The sequence below is a fragment of the Malus sylvestris genome, chromosome 13, assembly GCF_916048215.2.
Source record: "Malus sylvestris chromosome 13, drMalSylv7.2, whole genome shotgun sequence".
Classification (NCBI taxonomy): Eukaryota; Viridiplantae; Streptophyta; class Magnoliopsida; order Rosales; family Rosaceae; genus Malus; species Malus sylvestris.
In genome coordinates, this window is record NC_062272.1 from 22488401 (window position 1) to 22508853 (window position 20453).

General features: G+C 36.1%; 1 protein-coding gene and 1 long non-coding RNA gene across 2 annotated transcripts; one reads left to right on the forward strand and one right to left on the reverse strand.

The window, feature by feature from the left end:
• Positions 1-16823: 16823 nt before the first annotated feature.
• On the reverse strand, positions 16824-17618 carry LOC126595828 (uncharacterized). Its single transcript, XM_050262133.1, has 2 exons — positions 17253-17618; positions 16824-17162 (listed from the first exon to the last, which is right to left on the reverse strand). The coding sequence occupies exons 1-2, from the start codon at positions 17606-17608 to the stop codon at positions 17144-17146; spliced, it is 375 nt and encodes a 124-aa protein (XP_050118090.1). The 5' UTR covers positions 17609-17618; the 3' UTR covers positions 16824-17143.
• Positions 17619-19022: 1404 nt separating this feature from the next.
• LOC126595831 (uncharacterized) lies at positions 19023-19755 on the forward strand. The gene is made up of 2 exons (XR_007613708.1): positions 19023-19285; positions 19589-19755. It is a non-coding gene; the product is annotated as an uncharacterized LOC126595831 (long non-coding RNA).
• Positions 19756-20453: the final 698 nt, after the last annotated feature.

Below are 20453 nucleotides of genomic sequence, written 5' to 3' on the forward strand. Positions count from 1 at the left end.
TGATAACTCTCACTGCCTTTTTCTCTAGTTCACAACGATCACAACCCCCCCTCCCACTGTGCGTGTCGTCTCCTCTCTATTCGGTTTACCTTTTCACTGCCCGATAACTCTCGCTGCCTTTTTCTCTAGTTCACAGCGATCACAACCCCCCCCCCACACTGTGCGTGTCGTCTCCTCTCTATTCGGTTTACCTTTTCACTGCCCGATAACTCTCGCTGCCTTTTTCACAGCGATCAACCCCCCCCCCCCAAAAAAAACCTTCAAACCTTCAAACCAACAAATTCAATTTCGCACCTCTCACACCTAATCTAAACCCTCACACCTATCCCTCGTGACTTCACTATCAAGTATTCGAGGTATGGAACTCTGAATCTTCCTTGACAAATCTTTTCACCTTTTCATTTGGGTTTTTTTGAATTTCATAAAATATTCTCTTCCCAGGGTTCGATTTTTTTTTTAATTTTTAATTTTAGTTGTTTTGTCCTAATTTTGATGAGAGCAATTTCACCCCTAAAAAAATGCGCCAGCACCCAGCCCATTTAATCTACTCAGTGAACATTGATAGACCCCAATGAACAGTAATAGGCCAAATGCATCTCCACCTCTAAGAAAATACGTTGGCACCCAGCCCATTTAAAATATTTAATTTTTTTTAAAAGAATAAATAAATAAAATAGTTTTAATTTCGGATAGGATTTTTAACCAATCTCGTCATGCCACGCGTCATTATCCGAACGTACTATTTTGTGAATAGATTTCCGATAAGATTTTCAACCAATCCCGACATGCCACATGTCATTATTTGTTTACAATAATTTAGCCAAGATTACGATAAGATTTTCAACCAATCTTGTCACGGCACGTGTCATTATTCGAACGTACTATTTTGTGGATAGATTTCCAATAAGATTTTCAACCAATCCCAATGCGCCACGTGTCACTTCCTGTTTACAATAATTTAGCAAGATTTTGATAAGATTTTCAACCAATCACATAGTGCCATGTGGCATTGTCCAGAACCTCATCTTTTCTTTTTTGTCCATATAAACCCTACATCCCTACATCCATCCTCACACCAAACTCAATCCTTCTTTTTAGCTCCAAATCCTTCTTTATCGTTTTCAAATCTTGAGTTCTTATAATGTCTTCTTCAAGGAGCGTGTATAAACAGTTTGAGGAGTAACAGAAAAGGTTGTTGGCACAACATGAATAATTGGCAATGAAGGAGGATGGTGATGATGACCATAGAAGGCAGAGAGCCTCACATTCCCTCCGTGTCATGGAAGTTGTGGGTCAGATAGCCAAACCCAGAAGTGCCACAAACTTCGATAGAAAAAGGGAAATAAGAGGTAAAGATCTCTTGGAAGATTATTTTATTCCTAACAGCGTATTCCTTGATCATGTTTTTAGACGTCGTTTTAAAATGCAACGAAGTTTGTTTGACAAAATCATGAGTGCTATTTGCAACCATGATCCATAGTTTGTGCAAAAAGATGACATTTTTCATGTTCTAGGTCTTTTTCCTGAGCAAAAAATTATGGTTGCCTTGCGAATGCTTGCATCTGGAGCATATGCAGATCAAGTGGATGAGATCGTAAGGATGGGAAAAACAACTGTTCTAGAGTCATTGATATGGTTTTGCTCTGCAATTGAAGCTCTCTACACCAATGAGTACCTCCGGAAACCCACACCAAAGGACATGTGAAGGCTTCTAAGGAAGGGTGAGATACGAGGCTTCCCTGACATGATTGGAAGCGTCGACTGCATGCACTGGACTTGGAAAAACTGTAAGTGAGTGGCAATGAGCTTATGGCGACAGAAAGTGAGCCAAAAGTATCATTTTGGAAGCGGTGGCTTCATTTGATACATGGATTTGGCATGCTTTTTTTGGTGATCCAGGAGCTCAGAATGACCTAAATATCTTTGCCCAATCTCCAGTGTTCGACGAACTGCTGCAAGGAAAATCACCAAGATGCACATATTGGGTTAATGGTCATAAATGCGAGGGACTATACTACCTTGCAGATGGCATTTACCCAAGGTGGTCAACATTTGTCAAAACAGTGCCACATTCACAGAGTGAAAAAGAAAAACACTTTGTAAAGAGGGGTGTAGGAAGGATGTCAAGCTTTGTTTTGGTATCCTGTAAGCTCGTTGGGCGAGTGTCAGGGTTGCTACTAGAATGTTTGATGTCGAGGCTCTTCGATCCATCATGATGACTTGTATTATTCTCCACAACATTATTGTGGAAGATGAGTATGATTATGATGTCATCGATGAACACGAGCCGGATCCAATGAACAACTCAAGAGCATGTATCTATTAATAAAAATAAATAAGAAATTACATAAAGTACTAAAAATAAAGACGAAATTACATAAGAAATTAAATAAAGTACTACATATAAATACGAAATTATACAAAGTCTCTGGAGTTAGGATATGTGGTGCTAGGATCTTCGTTGCTAGGATTTGTGTAGCTAGAACCCCCTCGACTTGTTTCCGCATCTCTTGCATGCCTCATTCGCACGATGTCTCTTTTTTCCAATGTCTAAAAATATTTTGAATTCGAAGACAGTCCTACTAAAGGCTTGTTCATAGTGTCACGATCTGCTTAAGCCATCCTTTATTCTCTAAGCATCTCATTTTCTCGATTAAGTGCTTCTCTAATCATCTCGTTCTCTCAATTAACTATTTTTCTTTGTCTCTTAGCCGCCGTATCACGTCTCTCAGTAGCTGCTAATATTGCTGCCATAGCAGCAGCTTTTTCCTCATTTCTAGCCGTTTCCCGCGCCATGCTCAGTTCACCTTGGCGAGCAAGTTTATCCATATATTTAGTGTAGTCATTTTGGGAAGAACTACTTTTTTTCTTTGATGCCTTTTTACCTTGAGGCCTGAGGGACTGACGAGTCGGTTGGGTATCCAACACTTCTTCAACCGTCATTTCCGTGTCTTCAAATGTGTCGCCTTTTTGTTTGGCCGTGTCTGCTTCTAGCGAACTGTGTAGACCCATGCCGTGCATGACAACTTCTGGACCAGTTGCCACAATTTTGTATTTGGGGCAATCTTTGACAATTTGCCAACATTCCCATCTACTGAATGATTTGTTCTGGTTCTTTGCATTGTAGAATGCTTGTGCTTGTAGTGTCTATAAATGTGGGATAAGACAGCATTAAAAAATGCGGGTGTAACACAAATAAATAAATTGAAATATTGATGCGGGTGGAATGCATATAACTAAATAAAAATATTGTCACCTAATTCGCTAAACTTGTCCCACTATGCATATTACTGGAAGCATGAGAGATGACGTTTTTCCAACAAGTAAAGGATGCGTTGAGTTTTTTCCAACAACCTTGAAGACCTTGACTACTTCTGGCATGTTTTCCATGTACATCGTAAAATGCTTTCGTAATTTTACTCCACATTTCTCGCTTATCCATCTCATTACCTGTAATCGGGTCATGAGTGGTGTGAACCCAACATTCACATAGCATAACATCTTCAATGAGCTTCCACGAAGTCATTTTTTTCTCTCAAAGTGTAGAAAATATTGAAATGTAGAAAGTGTAGAATGTGTAGAAAATATTGAAATGTGGTGTAAGGTGGAAGATGAGGGTTAGGTATTTATAGAAATTTTTTTTTCATAATTTTTAATAATTTTTAATTTAGTTAATTAATTTGGACCGTTGGATTTGAAAAATATTCAAATCCAACAACCTATAAGGTGCCACGTGGCCAACGGTCATAATTCCAACCGTTATGTTTTTTTTTAATTTTTGGGGGAAAAACGTGGACCGTTAATCTGTGATCGGACGGTCCAGATCAAAATTCAAATTCAAATTTTTTTGACCGTTGGTAATCCAACGGCACAGGCCGGGCCACATAGCCTCCCCATCTGATGGTTGAGTGCGCCTGCGCATGCGAGACCCTGTCTAATTCCTTGTCGGCTACTCGCGCCCAGTCGGGCGTGCTTGCCACGCGCCTGGCGCAAAATAAAATTGAACTTCCGTCCAACGCCACGCTGGCATCAGCATGGCGTCATACAGGCCGATCCATGCATCTATCGATTTTGGGCTGGCCTGAAGACTAGCTTGGGTTGGGTGCCAGCCTATCTGTTGGGTTGGAGTGGAAAGCCTGGGTGCCGGGCCATTATTTTGGATGGGTGTCGGCCTATCAGTTCCCTGGTGGAACTGCTCTGATTAGATTTTGAAATTTCTTTTTTCCCAAATCCACATCGACATGGGTTTATGGTTGTTTTAAGGAAGTGGAAGAAGACAATGGCATCTGCTTAACTCAGATCTTTTCTTTCAATGGTAAATTAGTAATAAGCAAGCGTATGCGAGGTTGGAGGAATCAACAGTTGAAGTTGAGCACTTGCCTTTGAAGGCACAAAGAGGGGGTGTTTGGTAAAGGATCACCTCACCTCACCTTTATATATATATATATATATATATATATATATTTTTTTTTTTTTTTTTTTTTTTATGTTGAAATTTGGTTTTATTTTCTTATTTGGATTTTCAGATTGAGTAAAGTTTGATGCTTTATGTGTTTAAGTGGGCGTGTGATTTTTTTTCAAGTCATATTTTAAGCGATTTGTTTTTGTACAGGGTATGAGTCAGTAAACATAATGACAGGAAGAAGACTATGGTTTAGATAAAACAAGTTAATTTGCAGTCTTCTGTTCATCATTGCCAATGCTTGAATTAGATAGGAAGGAAGGCTACTAGATTTCTCTTCAGATCTCATATCACCAAAATAACTTTACACCCGTATAGCTTGACTGTCTCTTCACACTCACTTCACCTATAGGATTGGATTTGGAAGGTCTACTTGATTTATCATCTGATCTCATTTACCCAAATAAGGTGTTTTATCAGGTTTCGTTCCAGTTTGCACCCAACTTACATACACATTAGTGTTGCTAGACTGTCTTTTCGTACTCACTTCACTTACAAAGTCATGATTTTATTAACTGCTTATGATATTTTTGTCTAGATTATACTTCTCAGCTGTTGTGTAACAATATATGAATCATTGTTAATAGCTTGCAGATTCTTAAATTCTCTTATAAATGAATAAGAAAATCATTTTATTGGATCATATTTTTTTACTTTAAACGATGTACTGTTCATATTTATCTTCCTAATTTTTTAATTTATTTTTAATCATGTAGAAAGATGAAATTCAAGCCTCTGCAAAAGAAATGGATTACAAGTACATTGCTCAAAAAATTAAAACTAATCATGTTTATGAGATCACACACTTTTCTACCAGTCATTGTATATCACACTTTTCTACTAGTCATTGTAAACCGTCCTACAAAATTGTCCCACATGACATGCAAGTGTGCTTCAACACAAAAACAAATTTTGAAGAGTTACCAAGTGTTCATCCACACATTCCCTCACATTGGTTTTACTTACTTGATTATTCTCAATTGTCTTCTTGAATCGATCAATATGATATTCTCACAGGTAATTATATATATATATATATATATATATATATATATATATAAATTAATATTAGTTCAATATCATTTTGTCAATATCTTTTTAAGCATTTTGAGATCTGACCACAATCTTTGGACAAATTTTGAGATGTTCTGGGACGCATCACTGCAGTAAAGCTTTTGGAGGACAGAATGATCGGCAATGAAAGAATCGAGAAAATATGCGAAGTTAAGTTGCAAAATATCAGGTAAACAATGTATCAAGACATATGAATTTCTTAAAATTGTTGCACATCTTATTCAAAATACTACTTTTTTTCTTGATATCCATTCACTTAGGAAAGAAGATGTTAACCTAATGATGTGGGGTGACACTGCAAGGACCTTTGATTTCGAAGCTCTGGAACACTTGACACCACCAGTTTTGGGTGTTTTTACAAGCCTTAAGGTTAAACAATTCAGAGGTATGAAAATTTTTTGTTCTATTTTCAATTGTTCATATTTATTGTATAAAATAATGATTTAATTCCTCATTTATAAACAACCAAAAAACATTGTGCTGAACAACAATATTTCCACAATGATTTTCATCAATCCAGACATTCCCGATGCCGCCCTTTTCAAATCAATGTCAGTTCCTAAGTTTCAAATAATTTAAAATATTTTTTTCATGTTGAAATTGAGTATGAGGGAATAAAAATATGGATATACATGTTTACTAATGATATGCATATAAATATGAAATTGTTATTTCAAGTAAGCACATCTGGAAATACAACATTTATATATTTATTTTTAGTTTACATGTTTCTAAAATTAAAAAAGCTATGATCTAGCTTTTTCGAGTGTAAGTATTACCATAAACTTCGCTACAGCTACCTAAAATTGTATGTTACAAACTAGCAGACCTTTTTTTTAATATTGTAAACTTATGCAAGCTATGTGCAAACTTGGCAAGGTTTATCAGGTTGACTAGAATTATATATGCAGTAGATAGTGATGCATTACATTTATAGAAGTATGAAAATTATTCTTTCAAATTTCTGATGGTATAATATTTTTATTTTTTTTTCAATTGATCAATGCTTAATGAACATGTTGTTAGTATGCCTTCATGGTTTATATTCTCATTTTATTTTATTTGAATACAAAAATATATGCAGCTTTGTTGGTCCGACTCATTCTGTAAAAATGTTGTCAACGTCAGCAAGGCAACTAATGGGATCAGAACAATTAGAAAACGCTGAAAAAATGTCTGTTCAGGATCTGAATGTTTTGGATCCAGATTTGTACAAGGTAAACAAACTTTTCTCAATGTTTTAGAATTTTAAAAGTAAAGTATTTCCCACATGAATTTAAATAAAAATCTAAATCTAAATAGAAATTAGTATATACATGTAGGAATTGTTTAGAATACAAGTTAAATGATACTAATCTAAATAATAAAAGTATAGTTATTCAATACTGAAATTTAAAACCAGAAATGAACACAGTGAACCATGCCATACTAAGAAGCCTAGAGTAAATGTGATGTGATCAACCCATTGCTACATGTTAATACATAACGTGAATTAAAAAATCTGATGCTTAATGGCGAATGAGTGAAATACCTATTGTTCAACACAATACCATTGTTTATTATCACTTATCGAATGAATATTACTAACAAAGAAATTTCAAACACCCATATGTGCAAATCCTTACTTATAACTTGACACACCCCGACCGAAATCAAGACATGCTGGTTGTCACATGAATGTGACGTAACCAAAAGTGCAAGTGATGTAAGAAAATGTGGATAAATTAAAACCGAAACTAGAACTTAATTAAACTAATAAGGTGAGTACGCAGTAGTGGGTAGAACCCATACACTACAATGTCCAGAGCATAGATAATAAAAGTGATGCAGTCAAACTAAAGAAGTGCTTAATACACAACTGGATAAGTCCCCTACATTTAATTGGGAATTATGTCAGAATCGCCGCTAGTCCTCGCACGCCACAGAGTAGGTCAGCTATCTAGGACCTGGAAGGGCGAAAAACAGAAGGGTAAGTGGGCACAAAAATAAAGGTTTATAAAATCCATTTATTTTCCAAGTATATTAACTCCTCACTATAAAACAAGTATAATTTCCAGAAAATCATACTACGTATAAGTATGAAATCAAATGCATGCCAACAATAAATCCAGAAATATACCACAACACAATATCCCAACAGCAATATAAATATAATCATGGGTGCAACAACCTGTACTAGCACACCAATCGGAGTCACCTAATGTGACCTATACGACTGAGCCTACTCATCCATCTATGCTAACATATGAGTCATAGTCACTTAATGTGACATGTACGACAAGCTAGGTGTAATAACAATAGTAATAATATACGCTCTAGTGCTACGATCACGTGAAGCTAGCGCTATGCGTAGTCACCTACGATTCGGAGTCGCCTAATGCGACTTGTACGACAAGCTAGCACCTACTTGGATCCAAGGCGAGCGTGCGGTGCGGGAGGTGAACATACACATGAAGGACTAGCCTGGCCCTGGGCTAAGCACTAACACCTGGGTGTAGCAATGATGAGCCAACTATATGAATATGAGCATGCCATACAATTCAACCATTCCAACGATAAAATAATCTCACCTGGACTTACCTGCGCGTCCCGTACAATGCCTTAGCATTTCACAATAGTATAATATTTATGAGCAGGTAAAATGCATATGAATATGCCATGATCAAATATATAAATCTCAACCACATAATAGCATTTTTAAAATTATATAACTCATGGCATAATATGCATAAAACAGTTTAAAAGCATTTGAGTATACTATAAAGTTTATATATATATATATACACACACACACACGAAAACAAAATGCCCACTCATTGGTATGTCATAGGGTCGTAGCCCCCTAGCCTCTTTTGTCCACATACGTCATCAGGGTAAGTTTCCCCTATATGCGAAACAACTACTTATAATGAATTAATAGGACATATACTGAAAAACTAGGATAAACTTCCCATAATTTGCTCAAGCGGAAGGTTTGAATATACAAAAATGTACTACTCGAAGTCACGGACCAGTAGGAATTTACCACTTGCCGGAATAGTCACGCATGCGCCCTCACGCGCCGGCAGGCTTGCTGCCACACGCGCAAGTCCACGCACATGACACGTGGCTAACGGCAGAGAGAATATTCCGTCAGATTTGATGGAATATTTTTAACGGCGTCAGTTACCTTTAATGGCGTCAGAATATTCCGTTAACTTTAACGGAATATACTGCTGTCTTCTCCGGTGAGCCTCAGTCACCGTCTGTAACATGAATTTTAGCCGATTTTCTGGAAATTTTTAAAAATTTCATAACTTCCTCATTTCTTAACCATTTTCGATGCACTTTATATGGAAATGAAGGGAATGAAGAAGAAAACACATTTGTACCTTCAGAAAGTCCAAAAAGTGGATGGAGATTGTCTGAAATTAGCTTAAAGCTCTCAGACCTTATTTCAACCCCTTGAAACTGTGTGATTTCGCCTTAACTTCACTCCAAACTTAGTCTAAGGTCTTCCTGGAGTTGTGTGGAAGCTTCCCCAACCTTCAAAACCTTGGAACGAGATCACGTTGATGTAGAACTCACCGAGTCGGAGTGACACACCCCGACCCGGAATGCCCACTAGGACTCCGAATAGAGCTGTGCTAGCCGACACCTGGAAGGTGACGAAGCCATAAAGTATAGTGATGTGGAAAATGTGAACAAATTTAAACCTAAATGTGCCTAAAGACAAGAGTGCGCTGTGAGCGGGAATGAACCCATTTCACACGCGATGTCAGAGTATAAGTAAAGTACAATAGCGTGGATAAAGATCATACCCTCGGAGGTAGCCACCTATACTGAGATTTGCCAAGAATCATCGTCGATATGAACTTTCATCAGCTAAACCTGGAGGGGCGAAAAACAGAAAACATGAGTGGGCAAAAACAAAGCTTTTTGACACCATTTCTCTTTCCAAAAAAATAACTCCTCACCGTAAAACCCGTATGATTTCCCAAAAAATAATAATACATACGTATAAAGAAATCAGGCTTGAAAGTAATGAAAACCAAAGTATGTGCCATGTCAAGTATCTTAATGATAAATATGTAAGCAGGTGATGTAAATCAATCTAAAATGATATATCAGCCGGAGTCACCTAACGTGACCTATACGGCTGAATCTATAGCTCATAACCAATTCCTACACACGAGTCGGAACCACCTAATGTGGTCTGTACGACAGGTTGGGTGTAAATAAATACGCTCAAGTGCTACGATCACGTGAAGGTTATGCGAAGTATCGCAAGTCACCTACGAGTCGAAACCACCTAATGTGGCGTGTACGATAGGCTGACACCTACCTTGAATCCAAGGTAAGCGTACGGTGCGGGAGGTGAACGATCATGTGAAGGCTAGGCCTTGGCCTCAAGCAGAGCACTAACACTAGGGTGCAGGATAATGAGTTCTAAATGCATCTACGCATAACCATACACAATGCAACCACATCATCATAATGTACTCACCTGAAGCTTACCTGGGCCTCCACAACATCATTCCATATTATGCAAAACTATACTAATGCAAATACTAAGATATAATGCATCCTTGACATGGCATTTAATTCGTAAATTCATTTAAAAACAGTTTCTGGAAATCATAAAGCATAGATACATACATATATATATATAGAAAACAAAAGCCCCCTCACCTGGAGTGCACGCTACAACTCCCTAGCATTAATATCGAGGCATCCCGAACGGTTGACGCCTAGAACAATGATCAAATCACATCTTAGAATTCTTATCGATAGAATATATAACTTACATAAAACACATCCCTAAGGGCATTCTAGAATGATTTGAGACCCATTGACCAAAAGTCAACCGTCAGTCAACGATAAACGGTAGGGTCCACAACCCTACGTAACTCGATCCGAAAGATCCGCTCCTCGGATTTCCAATCAGTAACTTCCAAGGATCCACATTATTCTTCTAAAACATCATCCTAAAATTTCATTATGATCCAACGGTTGGATCTCCGCCAATTGCAAATTCAAGTGGCGGTCAATGTTTTATTTTACGAATTTACAAATCCAATTTGGGAAGATCCGTGCGTCGGATTCCTGATCTGTAAGTTCCTATGATCCTCAAATATTATGTATTATAACATATTAAAGTTTGGTGACAATCCAACAGTCAGATCGTCGATTCATATTTTTACTAAGTAATGCACCTTAATCAAACTAGATTCACAATAATCAAATCACATCATATGGATATCAAATATGAGATCAATACATCTATTTAACGTAAAATAGCATTGGCGGTCCACTGGCCACGCGCTGCTGCCGGTGGCGGTCGGCTGCCCTGACTCGGCGGAAAATTCAACTATTTCTAAAAGTTCTCAAACTTCACATAAATAAAGATCTCAGTGAGTGGAACAACTTTCATACCTATGACTAAGGCCAATTTAGCCGGGAAAAGCCTCAATTTCTCTAAAACCTGTTGGAAACCCTTGATTTGAGTAGTTGTCAATTCGTCACCAAAACGAACTCTGATGCCTCATCCAAGGCTTAGGCATTGCTCCTGGGGTTGAGAAGAGTCTTTTGGTGGTGGTCATCGACGATGAAGCTCGCCAGAGCCACCAAAAAAAGATTAAAGCCGCCTGAAAGGTAGTGGGGTTTGTGGCTTCGAACTGGAAAAATGGGAAAGAAATTTGGAAATCTAACACTACAGATATGTAGGGCTCGTCAAGGGCTTTCCATGGACTCCAAGATCACCCAAACCGAAGTTCGTACGAAGGAGATATGAATGGGTCAAGTTGGCAGGTCGACTGGAGAAACCGGGTTTGGCCGGTTCTCTCCTTCTCCGCTCCTTCCTTTCCCTCCTTTCTCTCTTCTCTGATTGGTCACCTTCTCATCTTTCATTTTCTGATTAGTTCAGTTCCTCCCTCCTTTCTCTCCTTTATACTGCATCTCTACCGCCCATCCTTTCTGCCTTTAAATCTGGGCCACACATGTGGCTTCCAGATTAAGCTAAAAAAAAATCTGGAGCTTTCTAGAAATAATTAATTTACTAAAATGCCCCCAACTTTAAATGTTAATATCTCCTTCGTTATAACTCCAAATTGTGTTCTGTTTGCGCCCACGCATTCAAAGCGACGAGTACTATGAGGATATGCCAAGAAAATAAGTCTGACATGAAATGACAAGGCAGTCAACAAGAGTCAACGTCTTTGCCTCGAAGTGCATTTTCGTAAATTCACTTATTAAAATTATATAAACCATAAAAATTGGGAATGGGTCGTTACACAGAGCTTACGAGTTACTCCACGTTGACCATTCAAAACTCAACCAACGTGTGATCTGAGGGTACGGTTGAGTTCGTGGTGACGAGATGAGTGTGATGGTGTGATTTTTAAGCTCTATCTGCAAGATTTTGACGTTGGTCTTCCTTGTTGCAGAGAAAGAGAGCTTCGGTGAGGGAGAAAGAAGAGAGAGAGTGTGTGACTTTTCTGATTAGGCAGAGAGAGACTGAGAGAAACTGATTGGGTGAAGGGTGTGAGGGACAAATTTGATTTGTGGGTTAGCAAACAAGTCACGGTTCCTACTTTTAAAGAAAAGAAAGGATAGGATTTGTACATAGAAATCAAACGCAATCTATCCAAAACAATGTTTCTAACACTGGTAAATTAACATGTGCTCATGTACAATTTTACCCATCAATTATGTACTTTAACGTAACGTAACTTTTTCGTTACGAGTCCAATTTGGGTCTAACTCACGCCCACGCGATCGTACCAATGAGTACTATTTAATTACGATAACGAGAAAAATAATAATTTAAGAACAAATAAACACGTCCACGTCACTTGCCAACAAGGGCATAAATGTCAATTCACATACTTGGGGAGAGATTACATAGAAAATTAGGGACGGGTTGTCACATAACTCATATTGTAATTTTTTTTATATTTAAATATTTTCAAGTAACATTTCCAATTCCAATTTAAATGAAGATTGTGGTATAATAAATATTTAAAACTACAATTAAATAGTTTAAAACACTATTTTTAAACTACCATTTAAAAAAAAAATTGTATCAATAACATATAATAGTTAAATTAATTTAATAAGTGAATAACATATATGAGTTATTTTAATTAGTTATTGAGTTATTTAAATTATTCAAATATAATTTAAACATAATTATTTAAACAGTTAAATTAATTTAGACTATTTGATATTTGTATTTAAACTATTCAATAATTTAAATATTTAAATTATTTTAGAAATAACTCAATAACTAATTAAAATAACTCATATTTAATAATTTAAATATAGATATGAATATATAATTGAATATTTAAATAGTAACTATGAATATATTATTTAATATATATTTAAATATGGACACATAATTTAAATATGATATAGTTTAAATAACTATTATACATTTAATAATTTAATATTTAAATAATAACTATGAATATATAATTTAAATATTATATAGTTTAAATAACTAATATACATTTAATAACATATTTTGAATTAAATATTATTTAATAATTTAAACTATATATGTCACATCCCGGCCCGGGCCCCCACTACATCCCGGGCTCGACTCCGCCGTAGCACGATATTGTCCGCTTTGGGGCCCGACCACGTCCTCACAGTTTTGTTTCTGGGAACTCACACGAGAACTTCCCAGTGGGTCACCCATCATGGGATTGCTCTAGAGCAAACTTGCTTAACTTCAGAGTTGCTACGGAACCCGAAGCCAGTGAGCTCCTAAAAGGCATCGTACTAAGTAGAGATGAGAATATACATATAAGGCTTACAGGATCCACTCCCCTGGACGATGTGGGATGTTACAATATACGAATATTTAAATATCTATTAAATAATTTAAATATTGGTAAATGATTTAAATAATTTAATATTTATATAATAGTTATTAGTTTAAATTATTAATAAATATTTAAATAATTTAAATTAGTTATTTATACTAATAAATGTCAAATAGTTCAATAAATGCTATTCGAATGAATAATTTAAACAGTTTGATAGTAGTTTAATTGATACAAATTATTTTGATGGATAGTTTTAAATAGTTTCGATAATATCAGGTTATTACACAGTTTAAATCAAATAGTTTATAACTAATTTCGAGTTTGCTCATTTCAAATGGATGTGTTAAATTGTGATAAAAAAAATAAATTTCAAGTTTGCACATAGCTTGCATAAGTTTACAATATTAAAAAAAAAGGTCTACAGTTTGTAACGTATAATTTTAGATAGTTGTAGTGAAGTATTTAGTAAGACTTACACTCAATGTAACATTCTACATAGCCTAAGGGAGTGAATCTTGTAAGCCTTATATGTATATTCTCATCTCTATCTAGCACAAGGCTTTTTGGGAGCTCACTGGCTTCTGGTTCCATCGGAACGCCGAAGTTAAGCGAGTTCGCTCGGGAGCAATCCCATGATGGGTGACCTACTGGGAAGTTCTCGTGTGAGTTCCCAGAAACAAAACCGTGAGGGCGTGGTCGGAGCCCAAATCGGACAATATCGTGCTACGGCGGAGTCGAGCCCGGGATGTGACACTCAAAAAAGCTAGATCATAGCTTTTTTAATTTTAGAAACATGTAAACTAAACATAAATATATAAACATTGTATTTCCAGATGTGCTTACTTGAAATAACAATTTCATATTCATATGCATATCATTAGTAAACAGGTATATCCATATTTTTTCCCTCATACTTAATTTCAACATGAAAAAAGTATTTTAAATTATTTGAAACTTAGGAACTGACATTGTTTTGTAAGGGGTTGCCTAGGGAATGTCTGGATTGATGAAAATCATTGTGGAAATACTGTTGTTCAGCATAATGTTTTATGGTTATTTATAGATGAGGAATTAAATCATTATTTTATACAATAAATATGAACAATTGAAAATAGAATAGAAAATTTTCATACCTCTAAATCGTTTAACCTTAAGGCTTGTAAAAACACCCAAAACTGGTGGTGTCAAGTGTTTCAGAGCTTCGAAACCAAAGGCCCTTGCAGTGTCACCCCACAACATCAAGTTAACATCTTCTTTACTAAGTGAATGGATATTAAGAAAAAATTAGTATTTTGAATAAGATGTGCAGCAATTTTAAGAAATTCAGATGTCTTGATATATTGTTTACCTGATATTTTGTAACTTAACTTCGCATATTTTCTCGATTCTCTCATTACTGATCATTCTGTCCTCCAAAGGCATTACTGCAATGATGCGTCCCAAAACATCTCAAAATTTGTCCAAAGATTATAGTCAGATCTCAAAATGCTTAAACCGATGTGAGGGAATGTGTGGATGAACATCTGGTAACTCTTCAAAATTTATTTTTGTATTGAAGCACACTTGTGCATCATGGGGGACAATTTTGTAGGACGGTTTACAACAACTGATAGAAAAGTGTGTGATCTCATAAATGATTAGATTTAATTTTTAGAGCAACGTAGTCGTAATCCATTTCATTTGCAGAGCCTTGAATTGAATCTTTCTACATGATAAAAATTAATTAAAAAAATTAGGAAGATAAATATGAACATTACATCATTTAAAGTCAAAAAATATAATCCAATAAAATGATTTTGTTATTCATTTATAAGAGAATTTAAGAATCTGCAAGCTATTAACAATGATTAATACATTGTTACACAATAGCTGAGAAGTATAATCTAGACAAAAATATCATACAGCAGTTAATAAAATTATGACTTTGTAAGTGGAGTGAGTACGAAAAGACAGTCCAGCAACACTAATGTGTATGTAAGTTAGGTGCAAAATGGAATGAAACCTGATAAAACACCTTACTTGGGTAATATGAGATCAAATGATAAATCAAGTAGACCTTCCAAATCCAATCCTATAGGTGAAGTGAGTGTGAACAGACAGTCTAGCAACACTGGTGTAAAGTTATTTTGGTGATATGAGATCTGAAGAGAAATCTAGTAGGCCTTCCTATCTAATTCAAGCATTGGCAATGATGACCAGGAAGATGTTTTTAAGACGGAGCGATGACATTTCTTATTTGGGAGATAAGAGTGGAGAACAATCTATCTGGTCTTCCTCTCAATCTCATTCAAAATGTTTTGGTGACAATCATAATTTTAAAACTATTCAACATATATTTTCCAATTGGTTTTATTACTTATGTTTTAATTAATAACCATTTAATTTAGATATCTAATTTCTTCCATTTCTTAGGAAAGGTCACCTATATGTTTGCGAATATCTAAAATATATATACCTTTTTTAGCCAAATTTAGATCAACATTATTGATAAATTCATGGATCATGGTATTATTAAAATTAAAAACCTAAAAAAACAAAATTCTTACCATTTAATCAACCAATATACATTGAAGACCGCCAAACCTATTATCCTTTCCTATAACTTTAGGTCTCCAAATTCTGCATACACGAACTCCGATCTTCTTATTATTTTGAAAAGGTAATAAACTTCAAATAGGATCTATCTTCATTCCACTACAAAACTGCAAGCAAATTAGAATAGATGTGTAGAAATGTATGAAAATTTATGCAAAAACATTCTAGCAAAGAATAGGAACACAAATAATCTTTTCAGAACACTATAAATACATATGATCTTTATAGAAGACTGCAAATTAACATGTTTTATCTAAACCATAGTTTTCTTCCCGTCATTATGTTTACTAACTCATACCGTGTACAAAAACTAAGAAGATCTTCACCTCCATCGTCTCAGCAACAAAACTTGACCTCGAAGTCCACAATGCCCTCCTCCAATCCTACGCCTCAATATCCACCGTCAACGATTCCATCTTTCCCTTCAGCCACATGATCAAAACCCACCATGCGTTCTCAACTGATACTTAGTGATTCCATCTTTCTTTCATGGGATGAGACACTGGGATCCGTACACTAGGTACTCAATCTTATGCTCACCAATGGCTTCAGTCCCGATAAGGTTACCACTGCATCATCTTCTCCGTCGCCAAGGCTCATGACTGCGCCGGTTGTGCTGCTCATGCATCTCTGTAACTTTTGGATGATCGCGTTAACCGCGCGAGGCCCCTTTACCAGGGATCCCAGTCCTTCTCGAAATTGATTAGCTGCTAATTTAGTTCGGCAATTCTGTTGGAAATAAAGTTGGGCTTTTGCTGGCGTGATACTTGTTTTGCATGGACCATGGCCTTGCAACATTGAAAGGAGCTCAGCCCTCCAACTTGGGAGCGAGAGAAACGGTCCGGGCCGAGGTGTAATCTTGTTCCTTCTTAAAAGAGTGAATAAAACTATAAGTGCTCCAATTTCTTTCACAACAAGAGGAGGAACAAGGTTGTCCAAGTAGCTTCAACGCTATAGATTGGAGACTAGGTGTAGAAGCTCCATGGACAATCCACCACATCACTGGTTCCAAATGAAACCTATCGTTCATAGAATCAATAGCTCCAAAGTCATTCAAGCACATAGAGAAAGAGGCATACTCCACATTGATATTTCTTCTAATTTCCTCATTGGAAAAGTATCTCTCAAAGCACTTTTTCCTTTCAGTTGTAAGCTCAACATCTCAGTGTGGAGCAAGACGACTAGGGTCTTCTTGGAGCTAATCTGAACTATAATACCTAAAATAAAAGAAATAGCACTTTAAAATATACTCATCAAGCTATAGATTAATATAGAGGAATTTATAAGGAAATTAGCAAAATCATTACCTTGGATTTAATGAATGTGCCAAACAATGAAATTGTGTGCTACTTTTTGCCCATTGCTCCAATAAAATGCAATACACCGCATCAAAAAAGCTGTTTTTTTCAAGTAATGCCTTGCACTCATTCATGTAGATAGCAGCTTTCACCATTTCAATCATAGCCTCCCACCACTCATACACCAAGTGAAGACAAGGTTTATCTATGTCAGCCATTCTAATAACCTCATATATTGGAGTTGTAAAGAAAAGAATATAATCAATCTTCTCCCAAAAATGCTCATTCAATATCTTTTGCTTCACCGTCATTGCTTTAACCAAATCATCTTCTTTGTACAAAGCCCAATTCGGGCTAATCACCATTTGTTGTAAATCTTCCCTTACTTTCTTAAATCTTCTAAGCATCACAAGTGGAAGCAAATCTAAAAAATTAAAAAAATTAGGATAGCTCATAATTGAATAAGAAAAAAAAAGGAAAAAAAAGTGGAGAAAACAAACCTTGTATCGGCAATGGAGAGTAACTTTCGTTTGCAATGTTCATTAAACATAGACAATCTCATGCTATGGTTCATAATAAAAAAATTTATGGACCAAGCATCACTAGCAATAGATGAAATCCAATTGCAGTTATCATACGAAATATCTGTTTGTTTCAGAGAACATATACTCTTCAAAGCAAGATTAAGAGTGTGAACAACACAAGGGGTCCAAAAGATATAGGGATAGTGGGCCTCAATAAGTAACCCAGCAACTATACAAACAGGGGCATTGTCAATGATCACTTGAACAACATTTTCATGACCAATTTCTTTAATAGCTTCTGTAAGGAAGTTGGCAATACAATGCTTGTCTTTGTATTCACCTTTGCAATTAATTGCCCTCAAGAACATAGGCCCACTTTCACAAGTTGCCATAATATTAATAAGTGGTCTCCCTTGAGCATTTGTTCACCCATCACTGCACAGACTTACACCTTTAGTGCTCCATGTGCACTTGATTGGTTGGAGGTACCACTCAATGTGACTCTTCTCTTGTTGCAGAAGAGTAGTTCTCAGTGCATTGTAACCTGGTGGAACATACCCCGGAAGTGTAGAAGCACGAACATATGAGTTCCGATAGTGCGGATTTCTTGCAAGGTTAAATGATAAGCCACCTGTATAAAACATCCTTGCAACTTCGGCATCACATTGATCTCGAGCCTCATTGTTAAAAGCTTTACTGAGAGGCTCACTTGTTCCCTTTCTCTTCTTTGGATCAAGATTTGCTTCAGGTAGATCATAACAGAAGGAACCAGTAGGCAACGAAACATGCTTAGGAGTAAAACTCTTCAGCTTATATTCACACTCTCGAACTCACTTTCATTTCTGCAAGAGTTTCATCAGTAACCTTGTTGCAAGACGCGATCCTGTTTCCAGACATTTTTAACAAATGAAACTTGACCCTAGAGTAGGATCCTTGATAAGTTTTTTTTGACAATAATTGCATTCAAATTCAGTATTCCTCCTCCTCTATTTCTCACTTTTTCGAGCTTTTTGACATAATTCCACAGCAAAGCATAATAATTTTCAACATTCTCATCCAAATTAGCATTATCATTCGCATGATTATCAGGGTGATTCATTTTCCTAAATTAACAAACATATAAACAATAAGAGTCAATCCACTACACAATATTATTATTATTATTATATACAAAAAGTTAAAAACAGAAAAGCAAAAGGGGCTTTTAGCTTCAAATTGCTTTTAGTTTCAGAGATGAGAAAAGAAAAAGGGGCTTTTAGTTTCATAGATGGTTTTGCCTCGAGGAATCAGTTAAGCTTCGAATACGAATAGTCATTGAATCAGTTAAGCAGAGGAGTAAGATCAAGAAAGCATCCAAACAATTAACAAAGTGAAAACAAAAGCTCTCACCAGTAGTTGCAGACTGAGATGACGGGGACAATGAAGTAGATGCATATGGAGACAACGAAGATCACAGAGCAGTTGCAAACGACGGTCAAGCACGATTCTGATTTCTGAGGTTCAAGTGAGAAAAAATAGGTAAATCCAAATTTTAGTTTAGCTAATTTCAATCAAGCACGATTCTATGCAGATTTATTGATTTTTTTTTTGTTCTGATTATCCTCCGATTTTAGTTTGAAACATATCAGAAAAGTAGGATACTCGTATCTCGTACGATACGCGTATCTTATCAGTGAATAACGTAACCCTTCACTCCGATACGTATCGGGCGCGTATCATTTGCGTATCAATATCCCCACATGTCAAATATGGGATACGTTTGCTTTCCCCTGTGTCCGTGCCTCGTAGGTAAAATCTCATATCTTAAATTCTATTTTATAGTGAAAGTGGACAAGAAGCAGAGTTCAAAGCTTTGACTGATTATGGGTGAATCTCAACTTAACCTATTCAGTTTTTAGGATTTTTTTTACTATTTGTTATGCAGACGGATTCAGTGTAATTTTGAGTTTGTATTCAGTATCTCTAAGTAAATTTTAGTTTGTATCGAATCATCTTGAAGTTTTAGTGTGAGAGTGTATGAGTCGAAGAAGGGAGGAAAAACAAATCACAGAAAAAAATGGAGATGGTGATGAATGATTCTCTCTCTCGCAAATCTTAAAGGAATGTTCTATATTGATTCTCTCACACTTGCACACACAATCATGAACTGCATAACGACTAATTATGCAGATGGAATCTCACCAATACATCAAAGATCTCAGACACACATATAGCTGGATTCAAGGTGATTCATCCACATGTCACTTAGACAAAATTACAATATTAGCTGTACACTTGGTAAAGACAAAATTACAATATTAGCCGTACACTTGGTAATTTAACCAAAATGAATACACAACTAAATACAAGGCTTATTTCTACTAATTTCAAATAAGCTCATGGCTTATCCATTAACACTCCCCTTTAAGTTTTGAGCTGATATAACTCCAAGCTTATCTCTGAGATATTTGAACCTCTCATTTGGAAGAGCTTAAGTAAAAATGTCTGCCACTTGTTCTTTGGTAGGATAGTAGACCAAATTGACAATTCCTTGCTGTAAAGCATCCTTGATGAAGTGATACATGAAACACTAGATTCTTAGTTATAGAGATTGCAAATGTATTGTCACATTGCAAAGGAGTTGCTTCAGTTTGCAGTTCTCCAAAATCCTCCATAACAAACCTTAAGCCATATCGCTTGAGCTATG

Bases quoted from the DNA above. Each gene is read 5' to 3' on its own strand.
- LOC126595828 (XM_050262133.1), bottom strand. From the start codon at position 17,608: ATGGTGATTAGCCCGAATTGGGCTTTGTACAAAGAAGATGATTTGGTT.